This window comes from Emys orbicularis, chromosome 1 (assembly GCF_028017835.1).
Source record: "Emys orbicularis isolate rEmyOrb1 chromosome 1, rEmyOrb1.hap1, whole genome shotgun sequence".
Classification (NCBI taxonomy): domain Eukaryota; kingdom Metazoa; phylum Chordata; order Testudines; family Emydidae; genus Emys; species Emys orbicularis.
The window spans coordinates 178,606,477-178,624,629 of record NC_088683.1 but is presented as its reverse complement, the minus strand read 5'-3'; the positions used below and the strand labels follow the sequence as shown (position 1 = coordinate 178,624,629).

General features: G+C 44.4%; 1 protein-coding gene across 1 annotated transcript in view; it reads left to right on the top strand.

Moving 5' to 3' along the window:
- LOC135876494 (myelin protein zero-like protein 1) overlaps window positions 1-15,279 on the top strand; it is a 37,386-nt gene extending 22,107 nt beyond the window's left edge. Inside the window, exons 5-6 of the mRNA XM_065401729.1 lie at window positions 4,870-4,975; window positions 14,360-15,279. Coding sequence (XP_065257801.1) covers window positions 4,870-4,975; window positions 14,360-14,461 — 208 coding nt within the window. The 3' untranslated portion in view covers window positions 14,462-15,279. The remainder of the gene's footprint in view (window positions 1-4,869; window positions 4,976-14,359) is intronic.
- Window positions 15,280-18,153: the final 2,874 nt, after the last annotated feature.

Sequence of the window (18,153 nt, the reverse complement as noted above, 5' to 3'; positions counted from 1 at the left end):
AGCTGCTTTGAACTGGTTCAAAGGCCTTTGTAAGTCATGGCCTGGAAACTGTATAAAATAACAGATCCTGACCTGGGGAGAGAGATGCCATTATGAGAACTGACAGGCATGAGTCTGTGACCAACACACACACTTCAGGTCCTCCCACAGGATCTGTTTCTATTAGACCAACCAGGTTCTCCATGTGGAAGGTGGGTGACCACCTGGTAAGCTAGGCTTGTGTATAAGCTTTTAATTATGTTTTCTCTGAAATGCTTTTGCTGTGAATAAATAGTACTTTGCTTTATGAAAGCTGACTGGGTCACTCAATAACCCTGTTGCTGTTCCTGAGAGAAGAGAACTGCAGGTGCTGAAGTCAGACCTGCTGAGGCGATCATAGTGAATTTCAGGGGTCTGCAGCCAAAGACCCCAGTCTAGAGGGAGAGAATCACAGGATTCCACCCCAAGGAAGGTGAGCGCAAGAGGCTCAAACTTGAAACCTAAGGGGGAGAACCTCACGGAGACCATGATTGGGTCAGAGGTGCAGTTACCTCTGGAACTATGACATATGTGGTGGTAGCAGGTGTGGGATCTATGGCAGTGATAAATTTCCAACAGTACCAACAGCAGTGAAAACAAGTATTGTAGAAAGAAGCACCAAGAAAAGTCTTTCATTCAGGGAAAGACAAAACCAGGAAAGATGAGTTATGAGCAACTAGGAAAAATCAACTGGTGGAATTATGCAGAGGCAGCTAAACTCAAGAGCTGACAAAGGCACAGCTGACTGAAGTGCCATACTCTGAGGCCCAGAAATGAGATTTCAAGGCCGCAAGTGCACCCAGATCTCAGGGAGAGATGGCAGAGGTCGAGGGAGACCTGGGAGACTGCTTCCGAGCAGGAAGTGGAGAAGAGGAGGATCCCAGGCAGCAACTGTGCTTCTTCCAGACTGAATTCACTACTTCAGCGGTTGATGTGGAACAGCTTGCAATTTGAAGAGGAAAAAACTGCAGCTTGCGAGAGGCAGGCTGCGCTTGGAAACCCAGAAACTTGGGGACTGGGGACCAGGAACAGCAGTACCAGTACAAAGACAAACAGCACCAGTGTGAGCAAGGAGAGAGGGAAAAGCAGCAGCAGGAAAGAAAAAGGAAAGCCAGCTGGAGCTTGAATTGGAGAGAAAGTGCTGAGCTTTGCTTGTTCCAGGAGGTGGAGACCGATCCTTTATACCTGGTTCCTCTGAAGGCACAGACTCCAAATTGTTACCTGGCTTTAGGAACAGGTGTATTTTTAAATGCTTTTTAAATGAGTTGTGAATTGAACAGAGTGGGCGTGAGGATATGGTAGTGTCTGGCTTCACTACTGACAGGGAAGACCTTAAAGCTTTCATCCATATGGCCAGAGAGGATGATAGAAACTATGAGCAATGTAAGCATGTGTTACTGCTGAAGTTTAAACTGACACTTGAAATGTATAGGAAGAAGTTCCAGGGTGTTGAAAAGGAGCTATGAACTATGCTGAGGTTGCAACCCAAATTAGGAGAGCAGGTATGGGGACCGCAGCTGGAAAATAAGTTTCCTGTCAAACCCAGGCTGTCTGCATATTCATTAGCCTAACAGGGATGCAGTGGGCTCAGAAACTGGGGATCAGGCCTAGAGAGAGGTCCAGCTCTACTGGGTGGGAGGCCACCTCAGAGGGACCCCTGGGTGAATGGTGAAAAGCAGTAACAAACTGGCTCATGTTTCTGGAATTGCCTAGTCTGTCTGCAGAGGCCCAGTGCAGTCCTGGAAAGGTTGTCTGCATCTCAACCTTAAGAGTTAACTCTGTGGCTGAGTCTCCAGAGGGAGGAAGTCACACAGCTAACTTGTTTGGGGCATACAGTGTTCATGCTGATGGGTTTACACCCCAAACAACTGCACGTAGGTCTTAGCAGACAAAGGACTTGAAACTGTGAGAGACCCTATCTGGGAACTGACTGACATGAGACTGTGGCCAACAAACAGGCCCTGCAGGAGAACCTGGAATGTATTAGACCTCCCAGGGTTGTTCTCCCATGTGGAAGATGGGTGACCACCTACTAAGTTAGGTATGTATATGAGTTGTTTAAGATGTTTTCTCTCAAATACTTTTGTTCTAAATAGATAGTAAGTTGCTTTCTGAAAGCTGGCTGGTCACTGGATAACCCCAACACTGCCCCTGAGAGAACAGAACATCAGGTGCTGAACTGAAGTCAGACCTACTGAGGTGATCACAGTGACTTGTAGGAGTCTGCAGCCAAGGACTCCAGTCTGTAGTGAGAGACTCATAGGATTCTGCTCTGAGAAAGGCAACAGCTACAGGCCTGAGACCTAAGTTGCGTGCCCTCAAGGAGACCATTGGGGTCAGAGGTGCAATTAATTTGAGTGGTGACAGTGTCTAAAGAGCTCTTCTCCACCCCACCCTGTTCCCAGCTGGAGACCTTGGAGAAAATGGGTTCATTAGAGTCCAATGGTAAGACTGAGTGAAGTGAAGTGAGCTGTGTGTGCTCAGAGTTCAGTGTGGAAAGCCTGGCTTTCTTTCTGTATGTGTTTTCCCCATAACTAAAGGAAGCATGCACTGACACGCATCAAAGGTGCTTATATCAGGATTCAAATGCCTTGCTTCTGGTTGTTCTACTCTAGTGTTTTCCAGGTGAAGGATGCCAGTGCGGGTGCCAGGGTTGGGTCAGTAATATTCGTGCACTGTAAATTCTAATAGATTTAACTATTATAGGTCACCTTCCAGCAGAGTCATCTTTAAACTTAATACTGCTTTCACTGACCATATCAGCCCTGCATGTGTTGGTTAAGGGGAGGGCCAGATGTGCTGTGATTGCTGTTAATATCACTATCAAAGGTTCATGGACTAATTTTTAAACGAAACTAACCCAATATGTGGCAGTGTAATGCACAGATTGGGATAATGGTTCTGTCTTGAACTAAAGTGGGGAGGGGGCATTTGGGTGGTGTTGAGAACCCCTGCATGGCAGTGCCAAAACCTCCATGCTTATTCTGACTTTGGTTTTTTTTCCTTTTGCCTTGATGTGCTGGGATCGGATCCTGCTTATCTTCCTCTCCTTACAGAGATCCTGATATAGACGCCAGATTGGGAATGTAACAGGGCTGGGTCTCCTCTTCCAGTCCCACTAGACACCATGGTAACTAATCACATTGGTGGTTGCTGTTAATACCTGTGTGTATGTGTACACATTTCCTCTTCCCTTGCTGACTAACCAGCTAGCTCTGTGCTAACATAACTCCATTGTGACTTGTGCTGGATTGTCCTGTTACAGACTGTTGGCAAGGGGATGGCACATTTCATTGGGAGCTTGGGTTTCATTGTCTTCTGTCTAATTGGGGTGGGAAAGCTACTTATCCCAAACAGCGTACCTCAGTCTCTTCTAGTAGTGAACTCACCAGTGGACTAGAACATAGACCATTCAGAGTTCTTCCCTGTGGGAATAAAACTTCTAAATTCCCAGTGCCGATTCCTCTTTGTGACAATAATGATGGATTTCTAAAGTACCCATCACCATGATCTCTAGGTGCACAAACTTCTTAAAATTGCATTGTGACCTTTAGGTACAATACAGACTTGTAGGAATACACAGTCAACCCCAGGAATCCACTGTAACCCATTTTAGCCACTTAAAGGGCTGCTCTCAGTCAATTTCAGCCAGAGTAGAATCTCCTCACTGCTGGGTCTCCAGGTCCCTTTTTCCAGTGTTCCCCTTTTTACTGTCATGTATCTGAGATGCTGGCTCTCTAAAGGTTTGATTAACCCTTTGGATAACAAAAAGGTTGGCCTGTGAGGAGTTGCATTCTGCTCAATGTCATTGTCATTATTCATGTGTTTGTATTTGCTGCATGTGTTGTATGTGTAAGAGGTGGGGCATTGTGGGGGAGAGAGGGGTTAATTAGTGGGTAGAAGAGTGGTGTTAAAGGGAGTTCCTATATTTGTTTTGTGTATAGGAAGAAGTGGTATGTTTCTGTAGCGTATCCTTGGGTAAGAGGAGAAAGGTGAGGCCAGTGTTCAGAGGAATGGGCTGCTGCTGGGACCAGGGGTGGCCTAATGAAATTTTAAAGGACCATTGCTCATTTTGGTCTCCTTAATCCCAGATATGTGAATGTTTTCTTCTACCTTCTCTCCCCGGTCTCTTCTATGGAGATTGAAAGGAGCAGGTGGAAAAGCAAACCTAACTGAACTAACTTTAGAGCTGTCAGCCTCCTCCCCAAAACTGTTCCCAGAGTTGCTAAGTGAAATCTCTTTGATCTGTCCTGTTAGAAGTATAAGGGGCTGCAATTACGACACAGCCAGTCTGTCACTTGTGACAACTATGATAGCCACTACAGGAACTGGCATTCAGAGAACAAGAGATTGAATTTGTCTGGAATCCCAGACAAGTCAAATACAAAAGAATTAGCCTGGAGACTGATGGCAGCCACCTATGTAGCATGGAAGAGCTGGTGGCTCCTGCCACTCTTGTTGCTAGATGTAGTAATGGTGAAGTTCAAACTGATATGGGCTGAGGAGGGGGTTAGTTAGCCTATGCACAGTTAGAAAGTAGTTTGTATTCACACCTGGATGTTCTCTCATGCCTCATATGTAGGACAAGAAAGCACATTCCCAGGTTCTTATGGCTTAATCTGGCTTTATTGGGTAGAGGAGAATAGCTGTGATATGTATGAGGACAAGTGTATGAGTGACTGGGTAGGCAGGGAGAACGTGTGAGCTGGTCTCAATACCCATTGTGATCACTTTTACTTTGGCATAGCCTGCCACTTCATCCTGCCATCACTTGCTTTTGTTTTTTGTTCCTGTTTTTTGTTTGTATCTCTTGAACGTTGTCCTGCAAATTCTGCTCTGCCACCTCGTCAGCTGCAGTACCTCTGAGAGCTTGATGTCGCCAGTTAAGCAGGCTCCACGGAAGTCACCCTCCGACACAGAGGGTTTGGTAAACCACGTGCCCGCCAGATTGCACCAGGTAAATTTCAGTACTCTCCAATGCAGGGACCTCCCAGGGTGTGGGAGAGGTGGATCCATGCTGTGGAGAGGATGAAGGTGGGGTGGGAGAGGTGAATTAGCTCCATGTACTCAAGCAGCTGGGAGGAAAAGGGATCTGCTCTGTATGGGATTGGGTGTAAAGCTGTAGTTGGGGTTTGTGAACTATACTTCATAGCTTTAGCTTTTCCAAAAAGCAGGGATTCAATCTAGCCGTTAATGAACTGACAATGAGATGTATATCCCTTTTGGCCTTGTGCTCTCTATGGGAAAAAGACTTGTTAGTTAACATGGTAACTGACGTGAGGTAAAACCCTAGTGAAGACAAGGCAGTTTGCTGCCTTCACTTCTGTTAGCAGATTGAGGTGGTCCTCGTCATCTTAGTGTATGCTAAGGTGACACGTGACCAGGATTCACCAGGATTGGTCTGCTGGTTGGATCGTTAGCTTCCCTGGCTTGGGCCAGGTACTGACAGGGAGTGTGACGTGAATGCTGATCCATGGCCCCCAGGTTGAAATAAAGATCTTACATGTGAAAACTACATTATTTTCACTAGCATTTTGCCTCATGTCAGTTAGCCCATGTTAACTAACATGAGGTAAGAACACCTCTTTTTCCTAGTGCAGATGCACCCTAAGACAGTGTGTCTACACAGTAGCTGGGAGGTGCGATTCCTAGCTCAGGTAGATGTATATGTGCTAGCTCTGCTTAAGCTAGTGCTCTAAAAATAGTAACGAGCCCACGGCGGCATGGGCAATGGCTTGGGGTAGCTGCTTGAGTAAGTACCTAGGATCTTGGACAGGTACTTGGACAGTACAAGTACCTAGGATCTTGTACTCTTGCATCTAGCCTGAGCTGCTGCCTGCACTGTTTGCAGCCACACTGCCTTTTTAGTGTGTCCGCTCAAGCAGAGCTAGCACATATGTCTTCCAGAGTTGAGCCTCCCAGCTGCAGCGTAGATGTAGCCTAAGTGGTGAATAGGCCTGTGTTTGAAAGAGTGAGTCAATGCAATTGAAGCACGAAACAGTAACAGTCTGCCTGTGAGTATGATGTCTTTGGCTCCTGTGCGTTCATTCAACCTTGTGGACTTCTAACAGTTCATTTCACCCTCCTGGGGCTTTGAACCTCTATGGTTCCACTCAACAATTGAAGGCAGAATCTGATACTGACCCAGACAATCATCCCACAGAAAATGAAAAGTGCCTTCATGAGTTATGGGAAAAATCTAGTGGAAAGCCTTGAAACCTCTCAAACAGGGACACTATATATAATATGGGTGTGAGTTGGCAAGAATGTTCAGGGCTCCTTGCTACATCTCCACTACAGCACTTACAGCAGCACAGCTGTGCTGCTGTAGCACTTCTGGTGAAGACGCTCTAAGCCACTTGGAGACAGCTCTCCTGTTGGCTTAACTCCTGCCTTTCCGAGAGGCAGTAGCTATGTCAGCAGGAGAAGCCCTCCCACCGACATCGTGCTGTCTACACCGGTGCTTAGGTTGGTGTAACTTACGTTGCTCAAGGGTGTGGATTAGTCACACTCGTGACTGATATAAGTTATACCGAAGTAACCTGTAGTGTAGACAAGGTCCTTGTAATGCATAACTAGATATCTGATTGGAGCTGATTGAAGAAATGAGACATCATAATCAAAATGAGTGATCTGTATGAACACTCTAAATGTACTGTATGAAAACTTTTATGTTAATAGTGCCAAACATGCTAAGCACTTCATAGAGCAGAATGAAGGCAAAGTCCCTGGCCCATAGAGTTTACAGTCTACATATATGAAAAGCCACAGTGCGACATTCTGAAAAGGAAGATTAGGTGGTTTCATAGCTCTGTATTTCTGGTGACTTTGAATTTTAGCCATGGTGTTAGCTGGAGGACTTGTAAGTGATTGGGAAGGGAGCATACTTGTAGTTTTCAGAACTGTTTCTTAACTTTGTAAAATCACTTCGTATTCCCTTTGGATGGAGTTTATCCATTAATAGATTTTTTTTTTTTTTTTTTTTTGGGGCTGCTTCCTAGAACAGATGAATGAAGATAAAACTTTCCTTTCAGCTAGAGTCAAAATTAAATATTTCAGATTTATAGTAATGTTGAGCTGCCCTGAGCAAGGAGGTAGGCGGGAAGCATGAGGCTATTGGTTTGAGTTGGGGTAAGCGAAGTGGTGGGAGAGGCATAGTTTGAGAGAGATGAAGCAAAAAAGCTTGTCTAGACTAGGAGAAAAGGTATTCTTAAAATCAATAGTTAACCCATTAAGTGGAGCTTAAAATGTGTTAGCACCTAGTGTAGACAGAATTTAACATATTTGAAAACATGTTTTCCAATTGTGGTCAACCTAGGTTTGCCTCTAGGGTTAACCTTGACTAGTTAAATGGAGGTAAAAGATACTAATCTGTGTGTACAACTAGAGAAAGGGTTAGCAGCTAACTCAGACCTCTTAATCTAGACAAACAAAATGCCAATTTTTTTTTTAAAGATGTCTATGCTAGGTGCTAAGTGTTTCAAAACATGTTAGTTAAAAGGTGTTGGCTGTCCTTGATTTTTGGTCTCCTCCAGGCTTTTGTACACAGGAAATTTATTCCAGAATAAGATAAGGTGTGAATTTAAAGCACAATAGCTGTTCTGGAATAGCTCCCCATGTGGATGAGTTTATTCCGGAATCAGAGTGTCCATGGGGAAATCTATTCTGCAACAGCTATTCCAGTCAATTTTCCTGTATAGACAAGCCCTTAGACCAGGGGTTCTCAAACTTTATTGCACTGAGACCCCCTTTTGACAACAAAAATTACTTCATGACTCCTGGAGGGGGGACTGTATCATGAGCCTGCCCGAGCCCCAGGGGGGAGGACAAAGCCTGAGCACCACCGCTCTGGGCAGGGGGACCAAAGCTGAAGCTCAAGGGCTTTAGCCCCAGGCAGGGGGACCAGCAACATGAGCCCTCCCACCAAGGGCTGAAGCCCTTGGGCTTTGGCTTTGGCTCTGGGCAGTGGGGCTCAGGCTTCAACCCCGGGCCCCAGCAACTCTAAGCCAGCCCTGGTGACCCCATTCAAACGGTTCCCGACCCACTTTCCACTGTCTCTTGTCTGGCTCTTATTCCTTGTCTTACAAAGCTCCATGTGGCATATTAGATCTAATTTAAGCACTAGAGGCCTCAGAATCTTGTGGGACTCTTCTTCCTCCTCACCCCTCTAGTGCAGTTAGTACACTATTCTGTGTTATAAATTAAATTAATTAACAAAATAATCCCACATTTTAAATTACAAAAGTTTGCAGCACATTGACAATGACCGTAACTATGGGTATGTCTACTCTGCCCATGTTACAACGCGGCTGTGGCAGTACTGTGACATGGGCAGTGTGGTCACGCTTTATCGTTGGGGGAGAGCTCTCCTGGCAATTTAAAAAATAACCACCCCGAATGAGGGGTGGTAGCTTTCTATACTGGCACTTTTCAATGCTAAAACTTTTGTCACTGGGGGTGGGGGGGGGGGTGTTTCACATCCCTGAATGACTAAAGTTTTAGTGCTGAAAGTGGAGGTGTAGACACAGCCTAAATTGTTACAATTCCAAAGGGAAAGCTGGAGGTGTTGCTAGCTGGGTAGGGAACACTTGAACTTTTTAGGTGCAGAGAAAGTTCTGGGAAGTGGCTTTGTTTGGTTTAAGGGTTTTAGTACTACAGTAGGGATGCGTTTCTTTTAGAAGGTCAGAGGGGATTTTGAACTTAATTCCCCTTTTTCCTCATCTGTTTCAGCAAACCTTAACAGCAACTAGCTGCTCCCCCATCTCTCACCCCAATATTTGTCACTGCCTCCAGAAATGACAAACACATTTGCTTGAATGTGTTTGTTAAAATGAGCTACATTGAAGCGAATGTTGACATTTAAATGGTTATCAAACTTAAGGGTTGATGCCCTTTAAATAAATGGGACAGTTCACACCGCTTAGAACTATTGTGTCAGGCTGTCTGCGGGCTTGTGCAGACCTCAGTGCATTGGCTTAAACTCTTGGCATTTTTAAGATTATCTGTGCTGCCATGAAGGCTAGGGGCTTATTCAAAACTTTTCAAATCTGAGTAGCTCTACTTCCAGAGAAGCTGAGCATCTGCAGTTCCATTGATCCACATGGTAGCTCTGGGTACACAGCACCTCATTTCTATTTTTTTTTTTTTTTGGATGTTTAATTCTAATTCTAACTCTAACTTCATTTTGTGGAAGCGCTCTCTCAGGATAGCCCACTGTATACCTTACCAGTCAGTACCCAGGAAATCCAGATGTTGTCTTCATCTGGTTCTCTAAATGTTCAGATAGTTGGATACCTCAAGTTCACTTTCACTGTCCTTTCCTTCCCAGCAGATCTCTGTGTATTCCATCGTGTCAGAACTATATATTGTCTCAATTACCCACTCCATCCTCTTCCTCGTTGTTTCATAGTATTTCATTCCATCCTCCTTCTAGTTATTTCCATTCTGCCATCACCATTGTTTGGATGAGAGAGAGGAGCATCCATTCTGAGTGCAAGAATTTTCTGTTGTCTGAATAACTTCCATATTAGCATAAGAACTAGCCATATTGGGTCATACCAATGGTCAGTCTAGCCCAGTATCCTGTCTCTGACAGTGGCCAGGGCCAGATGCTTCAGAGGGAATGAACAGAACAGGGCAGTTTCAAGTGATCCATCCCCTGTTCTCCAGTCCCAGCTTCTGGTAACTGGAGGTTTAGGGACACCCGGGCATGGCATTGCGTCCCTGATCATCTAGGGCTAATAGATGGAGCTATCTCTCTCTCCCTTCCCCCTCCCTCCAGTCTACCTGGTGGTTTGGGTTCCAACGTATTTGACAGGAAAATTAGAAGGCAAATGCCTTCCATTACCGAACTATGCCAAATACAATGAATAGTCAGCACCTTTGAATACTGAGCTCCTATATCCTGGGTTTGCAAACTCTTTTCTGGCCGTGCAGAAGCAGCATTGGCTCTAAAACTTGCTTGCAACTTCACATGCACACCCAGGCCATGTCTACACTACCACTTGGCAAAATTTGTCACTCAAGGGTGTGAATATTCCACCCCCCCCGAGCAACCCAAATTATGCTGGCATAAGTGCTAGTGTGCGCAGTGATATGTTGGCGGGAGAGCTTCTCCTGCCGACATAACTACCATTGCTTGTTGGGGGTGGATTAATTATGTCAATGGGAGAGCTCTCTCCCGTTGGCGTAGAGCAGCTACACGAGAGATCTTATAGTGGCACAGCTGCATCTGTACAACTGCACTGCTGTAAGCTCTGTAGTGTAGACATAGCCTCAGTTCCTCTCCCCTGAGACCAGTTTTTAATTTGGCTCTACAGATCAAAACCAAATCGTATTTCACTAGTGATTAATACGTAATACTACATGAAGATGCACAAACAGCCAGTAGAAAGATGCATCAGACACTTACAGAAACTGTTTTGTCTGTAATGTGTTATTCAGTCCAATACTTAACTTAGAGCTGGAGCTTAAAGTTGTAGAACATTTATTTAGCATCTTTTTAAGGAATCTAGGAGTATGTACCCATTGCAGTCCATGTAGCTGTCTGACTCACAGGCCTTATGTATGTTTAATTTCAGTGTTCCTGTTGCTCCAGTAACCGTAATTCCCTGGCTCTCCATTGACACATTTTTAGCGAGATAATAGCCCTGTACTACTTCCTCACTGGTTCACTTTGAATTATGCCCTACTTATGCATATACAGGTTAGCGTGAGGCAATATGTTTGTTCATGAATAGCTAAAATGAACTTCAGTCCCATCACAACTGGGCTTAGGGTAAAACTATTGAACCATCCGTTAAAACTCCTTTTGGCATTTGTATATGTTAAAAGTTAATTGACCAGCTTTCTATATAGATTCAAGTAACTGAGGATTACCTTCCCCACCCAACCAGGTTTCTGAACAGGTTTTTGTCATGGATATGACTAGGCCAACCTGGTTTTTAATGTTTTCCCAAATATGTACCAGGGCACCACTAACTAGATGGAAATTGCCAGATATTCCCTCTGATTTTAAGAGGTCTGCAGAAGGGTGTCTGGGAACATGTCTGTACTTTGTGTAATGAAGCTCAACGTAACCCGACTACATCTGGTGTCTTAAAAGGCATGCTGGGTTGTCCTCAGCCCCAAACTATATTCTGGTTAGGACCATTGTCTCTAGTTTAAAATCTTTGAAAACTCTGCAAGGCTTTCTGCCCCTTCCCCTACAGGGGTAGTGTTTTGCTATGGAAGAAAAGACTGAGGTGTCCCATTAGTGGCATTCACCGGTGTGATTGCATTTGCTTCTCAGGAGTAATTACATGACATTTGATCAGTTACCCAGCAGACAGATGTGTAAAGCACAAATCCCTCAGAACAGGGGGTGTTTGCAGAGATTCTACTTTCTCAGATGGTGGAGAGGTCTGTTAGTAGCTTATGATCTGATCAGACAGTTGGCAGTGATCTGAATAGGTGGGATATCTTTACAGTATATTGGTGTGTAACCGTCTGCTTCACAATCACATACCCAAATTGTATCTAAGGGGCAAAGGAGCTGTTTCTCACTCCTAAAGAACAAATTCTCGGGTCATTTGGCACTTTCTGTACAGGTGCATTAATTTGTATGAGGCAGTCCTGCATTCTTACTGTAAGTAGTGATAGCATCACGATTAATAGCCAGGAACCACTAGTGCCTACTGTCCAGTCCAGTGAATTAAATTGATGTATATTGACAGCTTTTTATTTTAAAAACCTTTAGACCATCTCCCTTGGAATTCTTCCCCTTCCTCCTCCCAGTTTCCTGTTTAATAATGTATATGTATGTGGCAGCTATATCTTTCCAGTACCCATGTGTCTCTGGAGGGCATCAGCCTTACTTTTGCTGTTACCTTTCTTTTGCCTCCCCTTTTTCCTAGGAGGCTTTTAGCTTAGTTTGATAACTATTTCCCCCAGAAGTAGTTTATAACCTCCAATTCCTCTTTTAACAGAGAAATAGAGTATTTTGGAAGCAGTAGTTGTTGAAGAGCTGCTGAGCAGAAGCATGCAAGAGCTGGCTTTCAGATAGCGCGTCTCTCTCAGGAGAGGGCCAGACTTTTCTCACACCTTGCTTCTAATTACTCTATTGGAGAGTCGATTGTAGGGGCATCTGATTCAACACAATCACATTTGAAACACATCCTTCCAGGAAAGAAAGGGAACCATGGTGGGTATGTGAAGGCCACTTTCATCCAGAGAGATCAGGGAAGCTGAGAAAGTCAGTCAAACTGACTAAAGGGAAATAAGAGCTGGTGTAGAGACTTGGAAATATTTTGGTTTTAGAACCACTTTTAGTGACGTAATTTTTTTTCCCCAAGGGGGCAAAGTCAGTCGCTTCCTCTTAGTTCTCATTAGGACAGTAAGTGTGACTGAGGCATGGTCTGTGCTTAAAAGTGAGGTTGACATAGCTAAGTCAGTCGAGGTGTGAAAAATCCACCCCCTGACTGACATAGCTGTGCTAACCTGCCCCTGGTGTAGATGCAACTAGGTTGCTGCTTCTGTCGAATAGCTACCATAATTCAAGCAGGCAGTGTTCCTACACAGAACAACCTCTTCAGTTGGTTTAGGCTTTGTCTACACTACGGGGTTATGCCTATGTAGCTGTGGTCATGTAGCTCTGCTGGTATAGTCTCTGTAGCGTAGATGCACTCTGTGCAGACTCTGTTGTGCTGAGACCACTTCTCAGACGGCTGCACCATCCTCAGCCTTGTATCCAGGGGCATTGTTTGCTATCAGGTAAGGGGGGCAGTTTCATCCCCACACCTTTGTTTGCTCCCCCAGCTTTCCATGTGTGTGTCTGCTCCACTTTTTGCTCCCTCCCCCAACTTTGTAGGATATAATATAATCGCATATCATGTTTTTATGCTGATACACCTCTACCCCGATATAACGTGACCCGATATATCCAAATTCGTGTTAGAACGCAGTAAAGCAGTGCTCCGGGGGGGCGGTGCTGCGCGCTCTTGCGGATCAAAGCAAGTTCGATATAACGTGGTTTCACCTATAATGCGGTAAGATTTTTTTGGCTCCCGAGGACAGCGTTATATCAGGGTAGAGGGGTGCAACTTCCCTCCCTTCCCCTTTAAATTTTCTGAAATGATGCCCCTGCTTGTATCTAACTCACTGAGAAAGTGCAATATCCTAGCACTGCAACTGAGAAGTTGTCGTTTTGCTGAAATCAATTTCCCACCCTTTCGCCTGCTTCTCAGATACCTGCTTTTGGGATATGGAGCACTCCAGTCCCATCACCATCCCACTCTGCACTTCATATTCCTGCAGGTTGCGTTTCAGGGAGCACAGGTATTCGTGGTGAACCTATGGGTTTCAGCAGAGCATTTAGTACCTCTGTTCTGAAGCTTCATGTGCATTGCTGCCCTCTGGGGCACTGAAACAAAATTGTTTGGCAGTGTCTGTCAAGTTCTTTGGTGTGAACCACAAACTACATATGAGGATTCCTTCATTGATCACTGAAGTGCAGCTATCTGAACATGATAGTAGTTTAGCAGAACAGGTTAGGTCACTAAATCTATTTAAAACCGCAAGAGAATGAGATGAGCTGTTTTGGCCAGAACACAATTTGAGGACCTGCACCAGGCCTGATATTGCTACTCAGGTGCCAAGGGAGCCTTGATGACCCCCATGGTTAGATCTTCTGTTTTAAAACCAAACTAAGGCCCTGGGACAATACTGAGGGAGGTGCACCAACTACTGAGTCATCACTAGCTGCAGCATCTAAGTGGTCCTTGTCACTATATCATAGGATTGATCCGGTTGCTTACTTAGCTGGTGAATAGTGACTACATCATATCACACTGTGGCTGCAGGCTAGAACTCATTCATTCTACTTGAGGAACTGATCCTCCAGTATTCCAAAAGGGAAGTTGTACTGAGGATTTGAAGGTCTGCAGTTATAGTGCATAAAATGAATTCTATCACTTAGTGGCAATCTGTAGCACAGTATGATGCTTAAAAAATTAAACCCTAGCTTGCATCTGACCGAGCTACATATCTTCTTCATAGCTTTCTGTGTCTGAGGAAACTCTGATACATTTCAGAACTGTGGATCCTACCTTGCATTCTTCACACGCCGGCCAATCTAGTTAAAATGAGCCCTTGTGCTGCATGGTACACTGGGGTTGCAAGTAAGGTGACACACCAGATTTCTTGTATAGGTGAAGGCTCAGTCCACTTGCTTTGGGGTTCCATTAGCTATCAGGGACCGTGCATTTGCTGTCCCTGAATTCTCACAGGAGACCCTGCAGCAGGGAGAGGGAAGTGCAAGCCATTCTTAAAAGCGCTGATTCTGTGTTTTTCTCTCTTTCCTCAGGGCCCAGTCATTTATGCGCAATTAGATCACTCTGGTGGGCAACACAGCGACAAGATTAACAAGTCGGAATCCGTGGTTTATGCTGACATTCGGAAGAACTGAGGAGATCCCACCGTATCCAAAGCAAAACAAAAATTCAAACTGGAATGGCTTGAATCAAATGTGACCCAGAGAACTCACATGTGGCCTTTGATGCCTAGGCTAGGACCAATGCATGTGAATACAGAGAGATATATGTGTGTTGTGTGTAAATAGTCTATTTAATCGTACAGAAGTGAGACCAGTGTTGCATGTTGAGATGCAGTAAGAATTCTGCTTATAAATGGCCAATATTCTTTTTTTGTATCTAGGATAAGGGGAGAAAAAGTGAAAATACATAACATGGCAATTTTTAAGTATTTTTTGTCTCAATCATTAATGGGGAAACTGGAAGGTGCTAGGGGATTCTAGATTTACCTGATCGTTTTTCAACAGGGTTTTCCTTTTTTGAAGGGATGGATATGAGGAAGGTAGTTTCTATAGGATATTTCCTCTTCTCCAATCTATACAAATTGACTGCCACCTCATCTTACTTATACAATTAGACCTCTTTGCTCAGAATAACCCTCCCATCTGCATGGGAGAAGGAAGAGCTAAGTTATAAAGGATCTGGTAAATTTTAGCCATTTGAAATGTCTACCCTTCACCCCTTTAAATGTATGAGAACTTTAAATTTATATAATGGTGACATTGCTCATAGATTAATAGATTTTTATGGCCAGAAGGGACCATTATTAGCTCATCTAGTCTGACCTCCTGTATATCACAGGCCATAGAATTTCATATAGTTACTCCTGTATTGAGCCCGTGTATTGTTAGAGCTTAAAGCCAGTCCCTTAGAACACAGGGACTGTGTTGGCCCAGTGGGGTTTGTGCAGTGAAAATAAAACCCAACTTTTCATAAGTAAGCGAAGATAGGGTGACCAGATGAGAGGAAGAAAATATCAGGACACATTTGGGGGGGGTGTCCGGCGGCGGAGCAAAAAAAATAAATAAAAAGCCGAGTGCTGCCGGCGGAGCGAAATATCGGGACAAATTGCGTCCCGACAAAAGATTGGTCAGGACGCGGGACAAACACCTAAATATCGGGACGTCTGGTCATCCTAAGCGAAGGGGGCGTCTAGGAAGCTTCATATCTGGGTAACTTGCTTGTTAGATCCTGATGTGCCCTTCCCTGGGACAACCTGCTTCCAGTGAAACCTGCTGGGTTGTTTGTCCACTTGTAGCAGGAAGCAGGGGCTCTTCTGGAGAGAGATGACATTGCACTTTGTGGAAAAGGAAAAGTGATAAAACTTTACTTGCAATAATCTGTCTATACTGTCTTTCCCTGAAGCTGGTTTAGAGTAAGGGGGAGAAGCGTGATGAATGGGACCATCACAAGCCTGCTGCTATAAGAGGACGGGGCCATCCTTGGTTCCACTGTCACTGACTCTTACTAAAGTCCCATCTCCTGTGATCTGCTAGAACAGGAAAAATTGAATAATGCAGAAAGCTTGCAGCCCCACCTAGATCACTGACATTCTGGCTAGCTTGCTCTTTTGGGAATCTCCCCTGTGACCCGTTTAGTCTAGTTGAAGGCATGTGAGCTAGACCCACACTGGAGAGATTCATTTCAAGGTTTTAGATCCTCTTTGTTCTTCCCTTGTATCTTTATGAACACTTGCTTATATTTCCAAAGGTTCATTGAGTCCTTCTGGAAGGAAACAAGCTGCCTCTTGTGTGTAGTGAACTGCGGGCATCATGATCTGAGATCTTGTCTGAGCCTGACTAGGGACGTCTTTTGCATTTATGGGAACATAACCAACATTCCATGGCGGGAGTAGATGGCTTCTATGATGTAGCTGTCTTAAAGCTGTAGCCAGAAAGACTTGATGCAATATGGGACTGAAACTATTATGAACTTACTTTCCCTTGATTTGTCTTAACTTTGAAGCTTGTTTATCAGGAACAGTAACCGGTGTTAATGGAAGTGGATTGATTCTGACTGAGTGAGCTGTCTTCAGGTTTCACTCAGTTCAGAGGAGTTCATGATTGCCTTGTGGCTAATGAGATCAGACCAGAGACCTGATCAGTTTTAACCCTATACTTTTAGCCAATGGAGCATGCAGAGTTTCCTCTTGATTCCCTGCCACTAACCCAGATTTTTGTCAGTTAAAAGGAAATGCAAAATTTAAAGGGCTTTTAAAATTCCTCCAGGTTTGCTGCCTTTGTCCATCCCAGGCCCTGCTGAGGTTTGTGCTGTGTAGGACTACTTCTGATGAATGCCTAGTGCTAAGTAGGAGAAGGCAGGCTTGTAGCACAGCTCAGGGATAAGCAGAATCCCTTGTCAGGGTAAAACAGGTGTAAAAACTGAAATGGGGATGAGGCTAGCAGTTAATACTGTGTGACTGACTAGGCTTGGAAGGATTAGATTTTTATCGGTAAATGTCAATAAACGTTGATTTCACTGTACATGCACAAACTGACGCATAAATATTTCCATCAATAATTGAAATTTAGAGGTAGGCAAAGTAAGAAAATGCTGCTTGAGAACTTATTGGTTTGATTTAAGGCTATTTACTTTGTATATTTTGACATAGGATGTTGACAGTTTGTGTGCTAATGGTTATAATGCTTTAACTTTTTAAATCTCAACATCTACTGTCATTAAATTGTGTCATCCCTCAATTTCTCACAACTGTGAAAGTTTAAACTGGAAAAAATGCTTAAAACCCATAATTGTGCGCAACTTTGAAATTTTAAATTGATGATAATTGAAAAAGATGCTTAAAAATAAGTGTTGCTATTGTCTATTAAAATTATAAATTCATTGCCCTTGGCATAGCCACATCTCTCAGGGGTGTGAAAAATCCACACACCCCTGAGAGATGTAGCTATGCTGACCTAACCCTTGGTGTAGACAGAATTCTTCCATTGACCTAGCTACCACTTCTTGGGGAGGTGGATTACCTATGTCGATGGGAGAACCTAGTGTTTACACTGAAGCACTACAGCAGTGCAGATGCAGCTGTGCCGCTGTAGTGATTAAAGTGTAGACATACCCTGAATGAAGCTCTAGTGAAATCCCAGACACTGGTCTGATCGTATTAGCCCAGGGGTTCTCAAACTGGGGGTTGGGACTCCTCAGGGGGTCACGAGGTTATTACATGGGGGGTCGTGAGCTGTCAGTCTCCACCCCAAACCCCGCTTTGCCTCTAGCATTTATAGTGGTATTAAACATATAAAAAAGTGTTTTTAATTTATAAGGGTGGGGGGTCGCACTCGGAGGCTTGCTATGTGAAAGGGGTCACCAGCCCAAAAGTTTGAGAACCGCTGCATTAGCCCATTTTGGAAGCTGTGAAATGGAATGAATTGGCTGCATTCTTCTCCTCCCCACCACCCCTTTCTGTACTGCAGTCAATTACTCAAGGCTTGTCTACAATGTGGAGACTATACCAGCATAGCTACAACAGCAGAGCTATGCCAGCATGACCCTATCATGGAGGCACAGCCTATGCTGATAGAAGGGGTTTTTCTGCTGGTGTAGAAACACCACCTCCCTGAACGATGAAAGCATTAATTTGTCAATGTAGCTCTCTCTACGGGGGGGTTAGGTCAGTTTAGCTTTGTTGGTTGGGGGTGTGGTTTTTTGTGTTTTTGCATCCCTGACTGACACAGCTGTGTCGACCTAACTTTTAAGCCCTGGTCTGCACTTCAGATTTAGATTGACCTAACTGCATTGAGCAGAGGTGTGAAAAATTCATCGCCCTGAATGC